Source organism: Thalassophryne amazonica, chromosome 22 (genome assembly GCF_902500255.1).
Source record: "Thalassophryne amazonica chromosome 22, fThaAma1.1, whole genome shotgun sequence".
NCBI lineage: Eukaryota > Metazoa > Chordata > Actinopteri > Batrachoidiformes > Batrachoididae > Thalassophryne > Thalassophryne amazonica.
Genome location: NC_047124.1, coordinates 384,858 through 405,081, shown reverse-complemented (window position 1 = coordinate 405,081; position 20,224 = coordinate 384,858). Strand labels below are relative to the sequence as shown.

Sequence of the window (20,224 nt, the reverse complement as noted above, 5' to 3'; positions counted from 1 at the left end):
AAGTATAGGTCCTTTTTATTTTTTTCAAAAACTATATGGATTTCATTCATATGTTTTTACGTCAGACATGCTTGAACCCTTGTGTGCATGCGTGAGTTTTTCCATGCCTGTCGGTGACGTCATTCGCCTGTGAGCACTCCTTGTGGGAGGAGTCGTCCAGCCCCTCGTCGGAATTCCTTTGTCTGAGAAGTTGCTGAGAGACTGGCGCTTTGTTTGATCAAAATTTTTTCTAAACCTGTGAGACACATCGAAGTGGACACGGTTCGAAAAATTAAGCTGGTTTTCAGTGAAAATTTTAACGGCTGATGAGAGATTTTGAGGTGATACTGTCGCTTTAAGGACTTCCCACGGTGCGAGACGTCACGCAGCGCTCTCAGGCGCCGTCATCAGCCTGTTTCAAGCTGAAAACCTCCACATTTCAGGCTCTATTGATCCAGGACGTCGTGAGAGAACAGAGAAGTTTCAGAAGAAGTCGGTTTCAGCATTTTATCCGGATATTCCACTGTTAAAGGAGATTTTTTTTAATGAAAGACGTGCGGACAGATTGCAGCGTCGGCTCGCAGCCGCCGCGACGCTCCGCCACAGGAAAAACACCTCCGTTGGAAGCCTTAAGGACAAGTTGGAACATGTCCAGCTGTTAAACAATTTCTCATATACTCACTCCACTGAAAGCCATCAAAAGCCGCCTGGATTTTACAAATGGTTATCAACATGGAGGTGTTTTTCCTGTGCCGCGGCACCGCGCCGGCTGCGTCCCGATGCGCGGACCCGTCCGCACGTCTTTCATTAAAAAAATCTCCTTTAACAGTGGAATATCCGGATAAAATGCTGAAACCGACTTCTTCTGAAACGTCTCTGTTCTCTCATGATGTCCTGGATCAACAGAGCCTGAAATGTGGAGGTTTTCAGCTTGAAACAGGCTGACAACGGCGCCTGGGAGCAGGGCAGTCTTCTGCTGTGACTGGTTGGGGCTGAGGGAGAGAACCGAGAAAAAGAGCAAAAAGAGAAAGAAACACTCAATGCATTATGGGAACCCCCCAGCAGTCTAAGTCTATAGCAGCATAACTAAGGGATGGTTCAGGGTCACCCGATCCAGTCCTAACTATAAGCTTTAGCAAAAAGGAAAGTTTTAAGCCTAATCTTAAAAGTAGAGAGGGTGTCTGTCTCCCTGGGAGCTGGTTCCACAGGAGAGGAGCCTGAAAGCTGAAGGCTCTGCCTCCCATTCTACTCTTACAAACCCTAGGAACTACAAGTAAGCCTGCAGTCTGAGAGCGAAGCGCTCTATTGGGGTGATATGGTACTATGAGGTCCCTAAGATAAGAAGGGACCTGACTATTCAAAACCTTATAAGTAAGAAGAAGAATTTTAAATTCTATTCTAGAATTAACAGGAAGCCAATGAAGAGAGGCCAATATGGGTGAGATATGCTCTCTCCTTCTAGTCCCGTCAGTACTCTAGCTGCAGCATTTTGAATTAACTGAAGGCTTTTCAGGGAACTTTTAGGACAACCTGATAATAATGAATTACAATAGTCCAGCCTAGAGGAAGTAAATGCATGAATTAGTTTTTCAGCATCACTCTGAGACAAGACCTTTCTAATTTTAGAGATATTGCGTAAATGCAAAAAAGCAGTCTTACATATTTGTTTAATATGCGCTTTGAATGACATATCCTGATCAAAAATGACTCCAAGATTTCTCACAGTATTACTAGAGGTCAGGGTAATGCCATCCAGAGTAAGGATCTGGTTAGACACCATGTTTCTCAGATTTGTGGGGCCAAGTACAATAACTTCAGTTTTATCTGAGTTTAAAAGCAGGAAATTAGAGGTCATCCATGTCTTTATGTCTGTAAGACAATCCTGCAGTTTAGCTAATTGGTGTGTGTCCTCTGGCTTCATGGATAGATAAAGCTGGGTATCATCTGCGTAACAATGAAAATTTAAGCAATGCCATCTAATAATACTGCCTAAGGGAAACATGTATAAAGTGAATAAAATTGGTCCTAGCACAGAACCTTGTGGAACTCCATAATTAACCTTAGTCTGTGAAGAAGATTCCCCATTTACATAAACAAATTGTAATCTATTAGATAAATATGATTCAAACCACTGCAGCACAGTGCCTTTAATACCTATGGCATGCTCTAATCTCTGTAATAAAATTTTATGGTCAACAGTATCAAAAGCAGCACTGAGGTCTAACAGAACAAGCACAGAGATGAGTCCACTGTCTGAGGCCATAAGAAGATCATTTGTAACCTTCACTAATGCTGTTTCTGTACTATGATGAATTCTAAAACCTGACTGAAACTCTTCAAATAGACCATTCCTCTGCAGATGATCAGTTAGCTGTTTAACAACTACCCTTTCAAGAATTTTTGAGAGAAAAGGAAGGTTGGAGATTGGCCTATAATTAGCTAAGATAGCTGGGTCAAGTGATGGCTTGATGGTCAGCACACATCAGAGGTGATTATTCTGCAAGGCTTATCTGTAATTGTAATTTGGCGTTTTTGCGCAGCTATAATTAAATATTGGTGAAAATTGTCTGGTTTGCTCCTCACAGCAGTGGCGCGCGGATTGATTATCCTCCACTAGCTGTGAGCAGCAGCCCTTTTGAACTAAATCCGAAAGCAGACCTGAACGTGTAGCTGATAAGTGTGCCTCTAAATAATATTTCGTGGTAACAGTGTTGAATAACCTCACCTCTGTTCCTCCTTCACAGAGTACAGTCCTGGGAAAAGCCACCTGCGGGGGTGTCGGCGGAATTCCTGAGTCTAAAATGTTCGGGCTCCGATCTATTGAGACGCTGAGAAAGCGCGCCGCCTCTTCACCTCACCAGTTTTGTTTAGTATTTCATGTACAGCACTAGGGGGGGAAAAAATATAAAACTTGTTTTTTTTGGAACTGCTTCTGGTTATTTGACGCTGGGTTCAGTCAGACGCTGGATCGCTCCTCAATCCGCGTCCAAACCATAACAGCAGCAAAACAACAAAGCACAAGGAACAATCTAATAATCTGATTGCACTGAAATCACGGAACTCAAATGACAAAAAGTGTCAAGTGAAAGATAAAAGATGAATAAGGAATCTGTATTACTTGCCAATATTTTGCCTCATCATGCTGCCTAAAGCAGCTAAATCAAGCAATAACCTGACCAGGAACCATCCATCCATCCATCCATCGGAGTCGGGTCGTGGGGGCAGCAGTTCAAGCAAAGCCACCCAGACCTCCCGATCCACACACACCTCCCCCAGCTCCTCCGGGGAACCACAAGGCGTCCCCAAGCCAGGCAAGAGATGTAGTCCCTCCAGCGTGTCCTGGGTCTTCCCCGAGGTCTCCTCCCGATGGGACGTGCCCGGAACACCTCTCCAGCGAGGCGTCCAGGGGGCATCCGGAAAAGATGCCCGAGCCACCTCAACTGGTTCTTTTCGACGTGGAGGAGCAGCGGTCTCGACTCCGAGCTCCTCCCGAGTGACCGAGCTCCTTACCCTATCTCTAAGGGAGCGCCCAGCCACCCTGCGGAGGAAACTCTTCTCGGCCGCTTGTACTCGCGATCTCGTTCTTTCGGTCATGAGCCAAATCTCATGACCATAGGTGAGGATCGGAACGTAGATCAATTGGTAAATCGAGAGCTTTGGCCCCCTGCTCAGCTCTCTCTTCACCACGACAGTCTGATACAGTGACCGCATCAACTGCAAATGCTGCACCAATCCATCTGTCGAGCTCACACTCCATCCGTCCCTCGATCATGAACAAGACCTCGAGATACTTAAACTCCTCCACTTGAGGCAAGGACACTCCACCGACCTGAAGAGGGCAAACCACCTTTTTCCGGTCAAGAACTATGGCCTCGGATTTGGAGGTCCTTAGAAAATATTACAATACCTTTTAAGATCACCACACAAAGTTTCGTTTACCTAGGAGTCAATGTAACAAGACATTTTTGTGATCTTTTCAAAAATAATTTTGATAAATTACAAGTCAAAATACTGCAAGATTCAAACAAATGGTCTCTCATCCCATCTTCATTGATTGGCAGAGTCAATGTTGTCAAAATGTCTGTGCTACCCAGATATCTGTATTTATTTGAGAGCCTCCCTGTGTTTATTTCCAAGTCTTATTTTAAGAAACTAGGTGTAAACTAGAATGTACTTGGAGTCACTGTAACCTTAAATCCTGTTTCTTTTTGGGGTTACTGACATGGGATTAGGATTACCTGCCAGGGGTCAGAAACTGATTGCCTGTTCAACACTGCTAGCATGCTGTCTTATTCTTAAATGGAAAGATGCTGCCCCACCCACAGTATCACACTGGATTAAAGATGTGTTGTTTCGTTTTAAACTGGAAAAGATTTGTTTTGTCATGAAGGGCTCTGAAAAGAAGTTTTACAAGGTCTGAAGGCCGTTTTTGACCTTTTTTAGTCAACCATCAACAGTGGTACTATTGTTTTGCTTATGTTGTTTTGCTTAAAATTTTAACTATTAGAGAAAAAATTACTCATAACCATCCCAAAGACATATCGTTCTCTTTGGCTGCTTTCAGTGATGCCGGTATTTGGTTAGACTCTTTCTCTCCAATTGTTCTGTCTGAGTTATTTTCATTAGTTACTTCCTCCAAACCATCAACATATCTATTAGACCCCATTCCTACCAGGCTGCTCAAGGAAGCCCTACCATTAATTAATGCTTTGATCTTAAATATGATCAATCTATCTTTATTAGTTGTATGTACCACAGGCTTTTAAGGTGGCAGTAATTAAACCATTACTTAAAAAGCCATCACTTGACCCAGCTATCTTAGCTAATTATAGGCCAATCTCCAACCTTCCTTTTCTCTCAAAAATTCTTGAAAGGGTAGTTGTAAAATAGCTAACTGATCATCTGCAGAGGAATGGTCTATTTGGTTTCAGTCAGGTTTTAGAATTCATCATAGTACAGAAACAGCATTAGTGAAGGTTACAAATGATCTTCTTATTGTTGTGTGGGCCGCCAGAAGAGGAGGTACTGCTGGCCCACCACCAGAGGGCGCCCTGCCTGAAGTGTGGGCTTCAGGCACGAGGGGGCGCTGCCGCCTTACAGGAACAGCCGAGGTGACAGCTGTCACTCATCAACTATGACAGCTGTCACCGATCATCTGCACTTCACCCCGGATAAAAGCAGGATGACACCTCCACCACGTCGCCGAGATATCGTACTTCTTGGAGGTAACTTTCTCTGCCTGCGTATTGTACTAATTGATTTCAAGAGCTACTTTGTTGCAGCTGTCTACCCAGAGGACCGGCGTGGGCCGCGACTGTTTCGTTCTACGTCCCACCAGATAAGTGGTACTCAGACGCTGCACGAGTGTGTGTTAGAGGTGGAGGTGGAATTCCCACCGTTGTTGTTACGGGGTGTACACACACCCACACTTGACTGTCTTTGCTCTTCGCCAGCAGTACCAGATCCGACACGCTGAGACGGTGGCCACCTGGGGAATTCGGGACCTGGCGGCTCCAGTATTGTTCGGGTTCGGTGGCGGTGGAAATCATGTGGTTCCGGTTCATCTCCAGACGGACGTCTCCTATCGTCGAGCCTGCCCACACGACACCTTTATCCATTGACTTGTATTTATTCTATAATCTGCTGTGTGTGGTTGTGACATTCACAACAGTAAAGTGTTCAAATTTAACTCCCTCTATTGTCCGTTCATTTGCGCCCCCTGTTGTGGGTCCGTGTCACTACACTTTCCCAACAGGATATCTCGGCCAGCGTCATGGACTCCGAGGGGTGTCACCCAGCAATTGAACGACCAATGGGAGAGCAGGGTGCACAGGCGTCTGCAGGAGGCGTGATTGGTGAGTTGCAGCACATCCTCACTGCCTTTACGGCTCGGTTGCATCAGATGACCGAGCAAAACATCCTCGTGAACCGCAGGGTGGAGGCTCTCTCCGCACAGGTGGCAGCGAGCGCTCAGGGCGCTGCTGCAGCTCCTCCTCTTGCCGACCCTGTGCAAGATATGAACGTTCCAGTGGTCATTCAACAACCCCTTCCACCATCCCCTGAAGCATACATAAGCCCCCCAGAGCCGTACGGAGGTTGTGTGGAGACGTGCGCGGACTTTCTCATGCAGTGTTCGCTCGTCTTTGCACAACGTCCCGTCATGTACGCGTCTGATGCTAGTAAAGTAGCTTATGTAATTAATCTGCTTTGAGGAGAGGCACGCGCTTGGGCTACGGCGCTTTGGGAGCAAAATTCACGGCTCCTTCATACGTATACTGGGTTTGTGAGGGAGTTCAGAACAGTGTTTGATCACCCTAACAGGGGAGAGACCGCTTCAACAGTGCTGCTGTCAATGCGACAGGGGCGCCGGCGCGCAGCCGAATATGCAGTCGACTTCCGCATCACGGCTGCGAGGTCTGGCTGGAATAACGTTGCGCTCCGCGCCGCCTTCGTAAACGGACTGTCGTCGGTCCTGAAGGAGCACCAGGTAGCTAAGGAAGAACCGCGGGATTTAGATGGGCTTATCAATCTCGTTATACGGTTAGACAATCGGTTGGAGGAACGCCGTCGGGAGCGAGGCGAAGGACGTGGCCGGGCACGCGCCGTCCCTCTCCCTTCCGGGTTCAAAAAGGTTCCGCCCTCCCCACGCTCCACAGCCGCAGCACTCCGTGGGGCAACAGCTCCCCCTGCTGATGTTGCTAGGGAAACGCACAGGGCCAAAATGAGAACAGCTGACAGAATGAGGAGGCTGGTCCATGGGGAATGTTTTCTCTGCAGCTCAAAAGAGCACATACAGAAAAACTGCCCCAAACGGCCAAAACGACAACACCTGCCCTTAGAGACTGGGCTAAGGGGGGGTCATAACATTCACGTGGGACACACACATATCGCCACACGACTCGCAGTCACAATCCTGAGCGGGGATTTAACCCTTCAAGCCCCAGCACTGGTGGACACGGGGTCCAAAGGGAATCTGCTAGACAGCAGATGGGCAAGGGAGGTAGGGCTCCCTCTGGTGGCGCTTCCTTCGTCATTGCAGGTGCGGGCACTAGATGGCACCCTTCTCCCTTTAATCATGCACAAGACACCACCTGTAACTCTGGTGGTGTCTGGGAATCATCGGGAGGAGATCGAGTTTTTTGTGACTAATTCTACCTCCCGCGTGATTTTGGGCTTCCCGTGGATGCTAAAACACAATCCCCGGATTGATTGGCCGTCCGGGGTGGTGGTACAGTGGAGCGAGACCTGCCATCGGGTGTGTTTAGGATCCTTGGCCCCCCCCGGTTCCCAGGCTAAGGAGCAGGTCAAAGTCCCTCCCAATCTGTCGGCGGTGCCAGTTGAGTACCACGATCTTGCTGACGTTTTCAGCAAGGGTCGGGCACTCACCCTTCCCCCGCACCATCCGTACGATTGCGCCATCGATTTGATTCCAGGCGTGGAGTTCCCGTCCAGCAGGCTGTACAACCTCTCACGACATGAGCGTGAATCGATGGAGACCTACATCCGGGACTCCTTAGCTGCCGGGCTGATCCGGAACTCCACCTCCCCGATGGGAGCAGGTTTCTTTTTTGTGGGCAAGAAAGATGGCGGTCTTCGTCCATGCATTGATTATCGGGGGCTGAACGAGATCATGGTTCACAACCGATACCCGTTGCCTTTGTTGGATTCGGTGTTCACCCCCTTGCATGGAGCCAAAATATTCACAAAGCTGGATCTTAGGAACGCATATCACCTAGTTCGGGTCCGGAAGGGAGACGAGTGGAAGACAGCATTCAACACCCCGTTACGTCATTTTGAGTACCTGGTCATGCCGTTCGGCCTCACTAACGCCCCCGCGACGTTCCAAGCTTTGGTAAATGACGTCTTGCAGGACTTCCTGCACCGATTCATCTTCGTGTATCTGGACGATATACTCATTTTTTCTCCGGACCCTGAGACTCATGTACGGCATGTACGTCAGGTCCTGCAGCGGTTGTTGGAGAACCGGCTGTTTGTGAAGGGCGAGAAGTGTGAGTTTCACCGCACCTCTTTGTCCTTCCTGGGGTTTATCATCTCCTCCAACTCCGTCGCCCCGGATCCGGCCAAGGTCGTGGCGGTGAGAGACTGGTCCCAACCTTCAAGCCGGAGGAAGCTGCAACAGTTCCTCGGCTTCGCAAATTTTTACAGGAGGTTCATTAAGGGGTATAGTCAGGTAGTTAGCCCCCTGACAGCCCTGACCTCACCAAAAGTTCCCTTCACCTGGTCGGATCGGTGCGATGCCGCGTTCAGGGAGTTGAAACAGCGCTTCTCGACTGCACCCGTCTTGGTGCAGCCCGATCCCAGTCGCCAGTTTGTGGTTGAAGTGGACGCCTCTGACTCAGGGATAGGAACCGTGCTATCCCAGAGCGGAGAGACCGATAAGGTTCTTCACCCGTGTGCCTATTTCTCCCGCAGGTTGACCCAGAGCGGAACTATGATGTGGGCAATCGAGAACTCCTAGCAGTGAAAGAGGCTCTTGAGGAGTGGAGACACCTGCTGGAGGGAGTGTCAGTGCCTTTCACGGTTTTTACTAACCACCGGAACCTGGAGTATATCAGGACCGCCAGGCGACTGAACCCCAGGCAAGCCCGCTGGTCACTGTTCTTCGGCCGTTTTGACTTCCGGATCACCTACCGCCCCGGGACCAAAAACCAGAGGTCGGATGCCTTGTCCCGGGTGCATGAACGCGAAGTCAAGACCGAGCTGTCGGATCCACTGGAACCCATCGTACCGGAGTCCACTATCGTGGCCACCCTTACCTGGGACGTGGAGAAGACCGTCCAGGAGGCCCTGGCACGGAGCCTGGATCCCGGAACAGGGCCGAAGAATAGACTATACGTCCCACCAGAAGCCAGGGCTGCCGTCCTGGACTTCTGTCACAGGTCCAAGCTCTCCTGCCACCCAGGGGTGCGTAGGACCGTGGCAGTGGTCCGGCAGCGCTTCTGGTGGGCGTCCCTGGAGGCTGACGTCCGGGCTTACATCCAGGCCTGCACCACCTGTGCCAGGGGCAAGGCGGACCACCAAAAGGCACAGGGACTCCTTCAGCCGCTTCCTGTGCCTCATCGCCCCTGGTCCCACATCGGTCTGGATTTTGTCACGGGCCTCCCGCCGTCCCGGGGGCACACCACCATCCTCATGATAGTGGACCGGTTCTCCAAGGCGGCCCACTTCGTGGGCCCTCCCGAAGCTCCCGTCGGCCCAGGAGACAGCGGATCTCCTGGTCCACCATGTCGTACGTCTGCATGGGATACCAACAGACATCATCTCAGATCGTGGTCCCCAGTTTTCCTCGCAGGTTTGGAGGAGTTTCTGCCGGGAGCTGGGGGCCACCGTGAGCCTCTCGTCTGGGTATCACCCTCAGACCAACGGACAGGCTGAACGGGCTAATCAAGAGCTGGAGCAGGCCCTGCGATGTACTACATCCGCACACCCGACGGCTTGGAGTGAACACCTGGCCTGGATCGAGTATGCGCATAACAGCCAAGTGTCCTCTGCCACCGGCCTCTCCCCGTTCGAGGTGTGTCTGGGGTACCAGCCCCCTTTGTTTCCTGTGGTGGAGGGAGAGGTCGGTGTACCCTCAGTCCAGGCCCACCTGCAGAGATGCCGTCGGGTGTGGCGCACCGCCCGTTCGGCCTTGTTGAGGGCCCGGACGAGGGCAAAGTCCCATGCAGACCGTCGACGGTCCCCGGCTCCCGCATATCAGCCCGGGCAGGAGGTATGGCTATCCACACGGGACATACCTCTCCAGGTGGCTTCCCCCAAACTAAAGGACCGATACATAGGGCCCTTCCGGATCCTCAAGGTCCTCAGTCCCGCCGCAGTGAGGCTCCAACTCCCGGCCTCACTGCGGATCCATCCAGTCTTTCACGTGTCAAGGTTGAAACCATATCACACCTCACCCCTCTGTACACCCGGTCCGGCGCTGCCTCCTGCCCATATCATCGACGGGGAGCCAGCTTGGACAGTACGCCGGCTCCTGGATGTCCGTCGAATGGGCCGGGGTTTCCAATATTTGGTGGACTGGGAGGGGTATGGACCCGAAGAACGCTCCTGGGTGAAGAGGAGCTTCATCCTGGACCCGGCCCTCCTGGCCGATTTCTACCATCGCCACCCGGACAAGCCTGGTCGTGCTAGGACCAATTTTATTCACTTTATACATGTTTCCCTTAGGCAGTATTATTAGACGGCATTGCTTAAATTTTCATTGTTACGCAGATGATACCTAGCTTTATCTATCCATGAGGCCAGAGGACACACACCAATTAGCTAAACTGCAGGATTGTCTTACAGACATAAAGACATGGATGACCTCTAATTTCCTGCTTTTAAACTCAGATAAAACTGGCATTACCCTGACCTCTAGTAATACTGTGAGAAATCTTGGAGTCATTTTTGATCAGGATATGTCATTCAATGCGCATATTAAGCAAATAAGTAGGACTGCTTTTTTGCATTTGCGCAATATCTCTAAAATTAGAAAGGTCTTGTCTCAGAGTGATGCTGAAAAACTAATTCATGCATTTATTTCCTCTAGGCTGGACTATTGTAATTCATTATTATCAGGTTGTCCTAAAAGTTCCCTGAAAAGCCTTCAGTTAATTCAAAATGCTGCAGCTAGAGTACTGACGGGGACTAGAAGGAGAGAGCATCTCTCACCCATATTGGCCTCTAAAATTCTTCTTCTTACTTATAAGGTTTTGAATAATCAGGTCCCTTCTTATCTTAGGGACCTCATAGTACCATATCACCCCAATAGAGCGCTTCGCTCTCAGACTGCAGGCTTACTTGTAGTTCCTAGGGTTTGTAAGAGTAGAATGGGAGGCAGAGCCTTCAGCTTTCAGGCTCCTCTCCTGTGGAACCAGCTCCCAATTTGGATCAGGGAGACAGACACCCTCTCTACTTTTAAGATTAGGCTTAAAACTTTCCTTTTTGCTAAAGCTTATAGTTAGGGCTGGATCAGGTGACCCTGAACCATCCCTTAGTTATCAATCAATCAATCAACTTTTTTCTTATATAGCGCCAAATCACAACAAACAGTTGCCCCAAGGCGCTCCATATTGTAAGGCAAGGCCATACAATAATTATGAAAAACCCCAACGGTCAAAACGACCCCCTATGAGCAAGCACTTGGCAACAATGGGAAGGAAAAACTCCCTTTTAACAGGAAGAAACCTCCAGCAGAACCAGGCTCAGGGAGGGGCAGTCTTCTGCTGAGACTGGTTGGGGCTGAGGGAAAAAAACAGGAAAAAGACATGCCGTGAAGGGGGGCAGAGATCGATCACTAATGATTAAATGCAGAGTGATGCATACGGAGCAAAAAGAGAAAGAAACAGTGCATCATGGGAACCCCCCACAATCTACATCTAAAGCAGCATAACCAAGGGATGATCCAGGGTCACCCGATCCAGCCCTAACTATAAGCCTTAGCGAAAAGGAAAGTTTTAATCCTAATCTTAAAAGTAGAGAGGGTATCTGTCTCCCTGATCTGAATTGGGAGCTGGTTCCACAGGAGAGGAGCCTGAAAGCTGAAGGCTCTGCCTCCCATTCTACTCTTACAAACCCTAGGAACTACAAGTAAGCCTGCAGTCTGAGAGCGAAGCGCTCTAATGGGGTAATATGGTACTACGAGGTCCCTAAGATAAGATGGGACCTGATTATTCAAAACCTTATAAGTAAGAAGAAGAATTTTAAATTCTATTCTAGAATTAACAGGAAGCCAATAAAGAGAGGCCAACACGGGTGAGATATGCTCTCTCCTGCTAGTCCCCGTCAGTACTCTAGCTGCAGCATTCTGAACCAACTGAAGGCTTTTTAGGGAACTTTTAGGACAACCTGATAATAATGAATTACAATAGTCCAGCCTAGAGGAAATAAATGCATGAATTAGTTTTTCAGCATCACTCTGAGACAAGACCTTTCTAATTTTAGAGATATTGCGTAAATGCAAAAAGGCAGTCCTACATATTTGTTTAATATGCGCTTTGAATGACATATCCTGATCAAAAATGACTCCAAGATTTCTCACAGTATTACTAGAGATCAGGGAAATGCCATCCAGAGTAACGATCTGGTTAGACACCATGCTTCTAAGATTTGTGGGGCCAAGTACAATAACTTCAGTTTTATCTGAGTTTAAAAGCAGGAAATTAGAGGTCATCCATGTCTTTATGTCTGTAAGACAATCCTGCAGTTTAGCTAATTGGTGTGTATCCTCTGGCTTCATGGATAGATAAAGCTGGGTATCATCTGCGTAACAATGAAAATTTAAGCAATACCGTCTAATAATACTGCCTAAGGGAAGCATGTATAAAGTGAATAAAATTGGTCCTAGCACAGAACCTTGTGGAACTCCATAATTAACTTTAGTCTGTGAAGAAGATTCCCCATTTACATGAACAAACTGTAATCTATTAGACAAATATGATTCAAACCACCGCAGCGCAGTGCCTTTAATACCTATGACATGCTCTAATCTCTGTAATAAAATTTTATGGTCAACAGTATCAAAGCAGCACTGAGGTCCAACAGAACAAGCACAGAGATAAGTCCACTGTCCGAAGCCATAAGAAGATCATTTGTAACCTTCACTAATGCTGTTTCTGTACTATGATGAATTCTAAAACCTGACTGAAACTCTTCAAATAGACCATTCCTCTGCAGGTGATCAGTTAACTGTTTTACAACTACCCTCTCAAGAATCTTTGAGAGAAAAGGAAGGTTGGAAATTGGCCTATAATTAGCTAAGATAGCTGGATCAAGTGATGGCTTTTTAAGTAATGGTTTAATTACTGCCACCTTAAAGGCCTGTGGTACATAACCAACTAACAAAGATAGATTGATCATATTTAAGATTGAAGCATTAAATAATGGTAGGACTTCCTTGAGCAGCCTGGCAGGAATGGGGTCCAATAAACATGCCGATGGTTTGGACGAAGCAACCAATGAAAATAACTCAGACAGAACAACCGGAGAGAAAGAGTCTAACCAAATACCGGCATCACTGAAAGCAGCCAAAGATAACGATACATCTTTGGGATGGTTATGAGTAATTTTTTCTCTAATAGTCAAAATTTTGTTAGCAAAGAAAGTCATGAAGTCATTACTAGTTAAAGTTAATGGAATACTCAGCTCAATAGAGCTCTGACTCTTTGTCAGCCTAGCTACAGTGCTGAAAAGAAACCTGAGGTTATTCTTATTTTCTTCAATTAGTGATGAGTAGAAAGATGTCCTAGCTTTACGGAGGGCTTTTTTATAGAGCAACAAACTCTTTTCCCAGGCTAAGTGAAGATCTTCTAAGTTAGTGAGACGCCATTTCCTCTCCAACTTACGGGTTATCTGCTTTAAGCTACGAGTTTGTGAGTTATACCACGGAGTCAGACACTTCTGATTTAAAGCTCTCTTTTTCAGAGGAGCTACAGCATCCAAAGTTGTCTTCAATGAGGATGTAAAACTATTGACGAGATACTCTAACTCCCTTACAGAGTTTAGGTAGCTACTCTGCTCTGTGTTGGTATATGACATTAGAGAACATAACGAAGGAATCATATCCTTAAACCTAGTTACAGCGCTTTCTGAAAGACTTCTAGTGTAATGAAACTTATTCCCCACTGCAGGGTAGTCCATCAGGGTAAATGTAAATGTTATTAAAAAATGATCAGACAGAAGGGAGTTTTCAGGGAATACTGTTAAATCTTCTATTTCCATACCATAAGTCAGAACAAGATCTAAGATATGATTAAAGTGGTGGGTGGACTCATTTACTTTTTGAGCAAAGCCGATAGAGTCCAATAATAGACCAAATGCAGTGCTGAGGCTGTCATTCTCAGCATCTGTGTGGATATTAAAATCGCCCACTATAATTATCTTATCTGAGCTAAGCACTAAGTCAGACAAAAGGTCTGAAAATTCACAGAGAAACTCACAGTAACGACCAGGTGGACGATAGATAATAACAAATAAAACTGGTTTTTGGGACTTCCAATTTGGATGGACAAGACTAAGAGACAAGCTTTCAAATGAATTAAAGCTCTGTCTAGGTTTTTGATTAATTAATAAGCTGGAATGGAAGATTGCTGCTAATCCTCCGCCCCGGCCCGTGCTACGAGCATTCTGACAGTTAGTGTGACTCGGGGGTGTTGACTCATTTAAACTAACATATTCATCCTGCTGTAACCAGGTTTCTGTTAGGCAGAATAAATCAATACGTTGATCAATTATTATATCATTTACCAACAGGGACTTAGAAGAGAGAGACCTAATGTTTAATAGACCACATTTAACTGTTTTAGTCTGTGGTGCAATTGAAGGTGCTATATTATTTTTTCTTTTTGAATTTTTATGCTTAATTAGATTTTTGCTGGTTATTGGTGGTCTGGGAGCAGGCACTGTCTCTACGGGGATGGGTAATGAGGGGATGGCAGGGGGAGAGAAGCTGCAGAGAGGTGTATAAGACCACAGCTCTGCCTCCTGGTCCCAACGCTGGACAGTCACAGTTTGGAGGATCCAAGAAAATTGGCCAGATTTCTAGAAATGAGAACTGCTCCATCTAAAGTGGGATGGATGCCGTCTCTCCTAACAAGACCAGGTTTTCCCCAGAAGCTTTGCCAATTATCAATGAAGCCCACCTCATTTTTTGGACACCACTCAGACAGCCAGCAATTCAAGGAGAACATGCGGCTAAACATGTCACTCCCGGTCTGATTGGGGAGGGGCCCAGAGAAAACAACAGAGTCCGACATTGTTTTTGCAAAGTTACACACCGATTTAATGTTAATTTTAGTGACCTCCGATTGGCGTAACCGAGTGTCATTACTGCCGACGTGAATTACAATCTTACCAAATTTACGCTTAGCCTTAGCCAGCAATTTCAAATGTCCTTCGATGTCGCCTGCTCTGGCCCCCGGAAGACAATTGACAATGGTTGCTGGTGTCGCTAACTTCACATTTCTCAAAACAGAGTCGCCAATAACCAGAGTTTGATCCTCGGCGAGTGTATCGTCGAGTGGGGAAAAACGGTTAGAGATGTGAACGGGTTGACGGTGTACACGGGGCTTCTGTTTAGGTATAGACTATAGACTTAGACTGCTGGGGGGTTCCCATGATGCACTGAGTGTTTCTTTCTCTTTTTGCTCTGTATGCACCACTCTGCATTTAATCATTAGTGATTGATCTCTGCTCTCTTCCACAGCATGTCTTTTTCCTGGTTCTCTCCCTCAGCCCCAACCAGTCCCAGCAGAAGACTGCCCCTCCCTGAGCCTGGTTCTGCTGGAGGTTTCTTCCTGTTAAAAGGGAGTTTTTCCTTCCCACTGTCGCCAAGTGCTTGCTCACAGGGGGTTGTTTTGACCGTTGGGGTTTTTCCGTAATTATTGTATGGCTTTGTCTTACAATATAAAGCGCCTGGGGGCAACTGTTTGTTGTGATTTGGCGCTATATAAATAAAATTGATTTGATTTGATTTGATTTGATGTTGGACAAGTCTGGGTTTATTGCAGGGAATAACCATATCATCACATACATTATGGAAATTAGGAGCAGGTTGAGGTTACGTTTTTGAAATCCTATAGTTCTCATGTCCACCAAGGCCACTGCTGCTTGGAGGAAAGTGTTTGACCGTGATTTATCCTGAACAGGCAGCCTGAGTACAGTTCCACAAAGGATACATTGTAGAGAAGCAAATATAAGTACTATATCAAATTTAATGAAGGTTTTTGGTACAAATTTCTGTACAGATGGCACGTAACAGAAAATTGAACTTCATTTTAACATTTGAAATTAAGAAAACAAGCACAATCTCTGTATATTAAATCTATGGAAAATGTTAGTATCTTATTAGATGCAAACAGTTGTCAAGTAGTCCAGAAATGTCTTCCATTTAGGTGTTGCTCTCACTTCCAGGAGCCAGACCTGCCTTTGGCCCCGCAAGAGGTCTTGGATGTTTTGGAACCCCTCTGGTGGTCGCTGACTCTGTTTCTCAGGATGTAGATTTCATACTTTTGCCTCTTGAGCTTTTCTGCCAGCTCAAACGTCTCTGCATGCAGCTGGTACAGCCACTGCCAGAGGTCCTGCACCTTCACCACCAGGTTCTCCTGGCTCAGGTGGTCGAAGATGAGAGGCTTGCGCCGCTCCATCAAAGCCTTCTTCTTCTCCTCTCTTGCTGTCAGCTTCTTGCCTCTTTTCTGATCCGCTTTCTGTAGGTAGCTACCGTAGGACTTATTGTTGAAGATCTTCTTTTTCTTGGCCTCCTCCTCTGCACGCAGTTTAGCTGCTTCTTCCTCGCGTCGGGTGCGTTCCTCAGTAAGCCGTGCTTGCCGCTCACGTTCCTGCTCAGCATGAACCCGCTGCTGCTCGGCCCTGTCGGAGCGGCGGCGTTCAATGCGGTTCTGCAATGCAATCAGCTCTTCTTCTTCTTTCTGCCGGTTGGTGAAATGCAGCTCGATTAGGGTTTGGAGGTCGTTGAAGTCCTTTTCCAATCTCTTTCGATGGAGGTCATCAAAATCCACTTTCTCACCATCAGGGAGCTTTGGAGGAGCCATATTTGGCACATAAGTGGTCTTAGGCCGAGTAGGCTCTTCTTTCTTCTCTGCTTCATCATCCTTCTGCTCCTTTTCCTCCTCCTCATACTCCTCTAGTTCTTCAACGTCGGACATGATAATCAGGGAAGAGTCTGTCAGACTCGCTAGTGAGGTCTGAGAACTCCTGTTTGGGTTTTTTAAAGGTTTGTCATCGCCACGTGACTGTTGTCAGGTGTCCAGTCCATGGCTCAACAGCAGGCTGGAGTCTATTTTCTGCTTCAACCAGCCTTGTCAGCCACATGAACCCAGTGGACCCTCTTGATCTCCACTGTGACCCTGCAGCCCTCCTCATTCCTTTGTAAGGAGAAGATGAGTGACTATTTTAGACACACAACAGATGCACACACTTGTGTTTTCCAACATCAAAGTACCAAGTGTTCCTAGTACCATTCATACAACACTTGGACTATTACAGACCTGATGAGCCACAACAGTTGATGGGAGATGGAGAACGGCAGTGAACTCCCTGATAAATAATGGATTGTCCATGTTATGTTCACATTTGGAAATCCGTCACAATAGTTTAAAAGCTGCTGTGAAAGAACACGCGGCAGCAGCACTTAAGAACGCCATTAACAAAGCAAACTATCTGCGTCTAAAGTTTGTAAGAGCAAGTGAGGATTTTAATGATCAGTACAGCTGTCACACATTCCAAAGTTAGCTGTTACCTTGAGTGTTTTGTCCAAGACACACATTTTTAGGCTTGCTGTGAAGCAGAAAGGGACAACTGTAATACCCACGTCTGCCTGTCTGTCTGCAGCAACATCTTGAAAATGCAAAGGGTAACTTCAATTAAACTTGGTGGATCAACTCAGTTGTCCGTCCACTCACAACACAGAGCATATCAAGGTCAGATCAGAGGTAAGTGCCTAAAACAGATTCATATCCTTACGTCAGGAATGAAATATGACATATCGAAACATTGTTTTCTGCATAGACCTCTGCTCTCCTGGGGCTAACAAATGTGTCAGATCCCTGGTGTCACGTAACAACGCCAACTAAGGAAAGCTGGTGGGAAGTTCAAGTTTATTTGCCATTTGCAGTATTAAAACCACACTGGAAAAAAGGAAGGCGCTGCAGTGGTCTGGATGCTTGATACTGTGCTAGCTCATCAACAAATAAATATTAATTAGTTTCAGCTAACTGGTTAGTCACATTTCCGAGATAAAATTAAGAAAAAAACCTTTTCACAGTTTAATAATCAAGTGGGGAAGAGCCAACTTTTGTTCCTCCTGCATCAAAAAATTTGGTATGTACACTCAACAAAAACATAAACGCAACACTTTTGGTTTTGCTCCCATTTTGTATGAGATGAACTCAAAGATCTAAAACTTTTTCCACATACACAATATCACCATTTCCCTCAAATATTGTTCACAAACCAGTCTAAATCTGTGATAGTGAGCACTTCTCCTTTGCTGAGATAATCCATCCCACCTCACAGGTGTGCCATATCAAGATGCTGATTAGACACCATGATTAGTGCACAGGTGTGCCTTAGACTGCCCACAATAAAAGGCCACTCTGAAAGGTGCAGTTTTGTTTTATTGGGGGGGGATACCATTCAGTATCTGGTGTGACCACCATTTGCCTCATGCAGTGCAACACATCTCCTTCGCATAGAGTTGATCAGGTTGTCAATTGTGGCCTGTGGAATGTTGGTCCACTCCTCTTCAATGGCTGTGCGAAGTTGCTGGATATTGGCAGGAACTGGTACACGCTGTCGTATACGCCGGTCCAGAGCATCCCAAACATGCTCAATGGGTGACATGTCTGGTGAGTATGCCGGCCATGCAAGAACTGGGACATTTTCAGCTTCCAAGAATTGTGTACAGATCCTTGCAACATGGGGCCGTGCATTATCCTGCTGCAACATGAGGTAATGTTCTTGGATGTATGGCACAACAATGGGCCTCAGGATCTCGTCACGGTATCTCTGTGCATTCAAAATGCCATCAATAAAATGCACCTGTGTTCTTCATCCATAACAGACGCCTGCCCATAACATAACCCCACCGCCACCATGGGCCACTCGATCCACAACATTGACATCAGAAAACCGCTCACCCACACGACGCCACACACGCTGTCTGCCATCTGCCCTGGACAGTGTGAACCGGGATTCATCCGTGAAGAGAACACCTCTCCAACGTGCCAAAAGCCAGCGAATGTGAGCATTTGCCCACTCAAGTCGGTTACGATGACGAACTGGAGTCAGGTCGAGACCCCGATGAGGATGACGAGCATGCAGATGAGCTTCCCTGAGACGGTTTCTGACAGTTTGTGCAGAAATTCTTTGGTTATGCAAACCGATTGTTTCAGCAGCTGTCCGAGTGGCTGGTCTCAGACGATCTTGGAGGTGAACATGCTGGATGTGGACGTCCTGGGCTGGTGTGGTTACACGTGGTCTGCGGTTGTGAGGCTGGTTGGATGTACTGCCAAATTCTCTGAAACGCCTTTGGAGACGGCTTATGGTAGAGAAATGAACATTCAATACACAAGCAACAGCTCTAGTTGACATTCCTGCTGTCAGCATGCCAATTGCACGCTCCCTCAAATCTTGCGACATCTGTGGCATTGTGCTGTGTGATAAAACTGCACCTTTCAGAGTGGCCTTTTACTGTGGACAGTCTAAGGCACACCTGTGCACTAATCATGGTGTCTAATCAGCATCTTGATATGGCACACCTGTGAGGTGGGATGGATTATCTCAGCAAAGGAGAAGTGCTCACTATCACAGATTTAGACTCGTTTGTGAACAATATTTGAGGGAAATGGTGATATTGTGTATGTGGAAAAAGTTTTAGATCTTTGAGTTAATATCATACAAAATGGGAGCAAAACCAAAAGTGTTGCGTTTATATTTTTGTTGAGTGTATATGACCTGTCCATCTAGATTAGGGATACAACTTTTTAATTTGTTCCCTCAAAAACAATTTCCTGTATCATACTGTATGTAGATGTCATGATCCGGCCCTTTGGGGCCATCTGTTATTAATGTGGACTCGTATCTACATTTGTATTCTGTGCCTTCTGTGTTTTATCCATGTCTTTTCATGTTTATGTTATCATTAGTTTTGTTTCTGTTAACCTTGTATTTGTTCACTCTTGGTCACTTAGTCACTCCAGTCTTAGTTTGATTCTGTTTATTTCATTTCTTGTATTATTCAAATGTGAAGTTAGCGACACCAGCAACCATTGTCAATTGTCTTCCGGGGGCCAGAGCAGGCGACATCGAAGGACATTTGAAATTGCTGGCTAAGGCTAAGCGTAAATTTGGTAAAATTGTAATTCACGTCGGCAGTAATGACACTCGGTTACGCCAATCGGAGGTCACTAAAATTAACATTGAATCGGTGTGTAACTTTGCAAAAACAATGTCGGACTCTGTTGTTTTCTCTGGGCCCCTCCCCAATCAGACCGGGAGTGACATGTTTAGCCGCATGTTCTCCTTGAATTGCTGGCTGTCTGAGTGGTGTCCAAAAAATGAGGTGGGCTTCATTGATAATTGGCAAAGCTTCTGGGGAAAACCTGGTCTTGTTAGGAGAGACGGCATCCATCCTACTTTAGAGGGAGCAGCTCTCATTTCTAGAAATCTGGTCAATTTTTTGGGATCCTCCAAACTGTGACTGTCTAGCGTTGGGACCAGGAGGCAG

General features: G+C 46.7%; 1 protein-coding gene across 1 annotated transcript; it reads right to left on the bottom strand.

Moving 5' to 3' along the window:
- Positions 1-15,675: 15,675 nt before the first annotated feature.
- Positions 15,676-16,657, bottom strand: tnnt2c (troponin T2c, cardiac). The gene has a single exon (XM_034163320.1). The coding sequence runs from the start codon at positions 16,641-16,643 to the stop codon at positions 15,882-15,884; it is 762 nt and encodes a 253-aa protein (XP_034019211.1). The 5' UTR covers positions 16,644-16,657; the 3' UTR covers positions 15,676-15,881.
- Between the last annotated feature and the right edge of the window lie 3,567 nt (positions 16,658-20,224).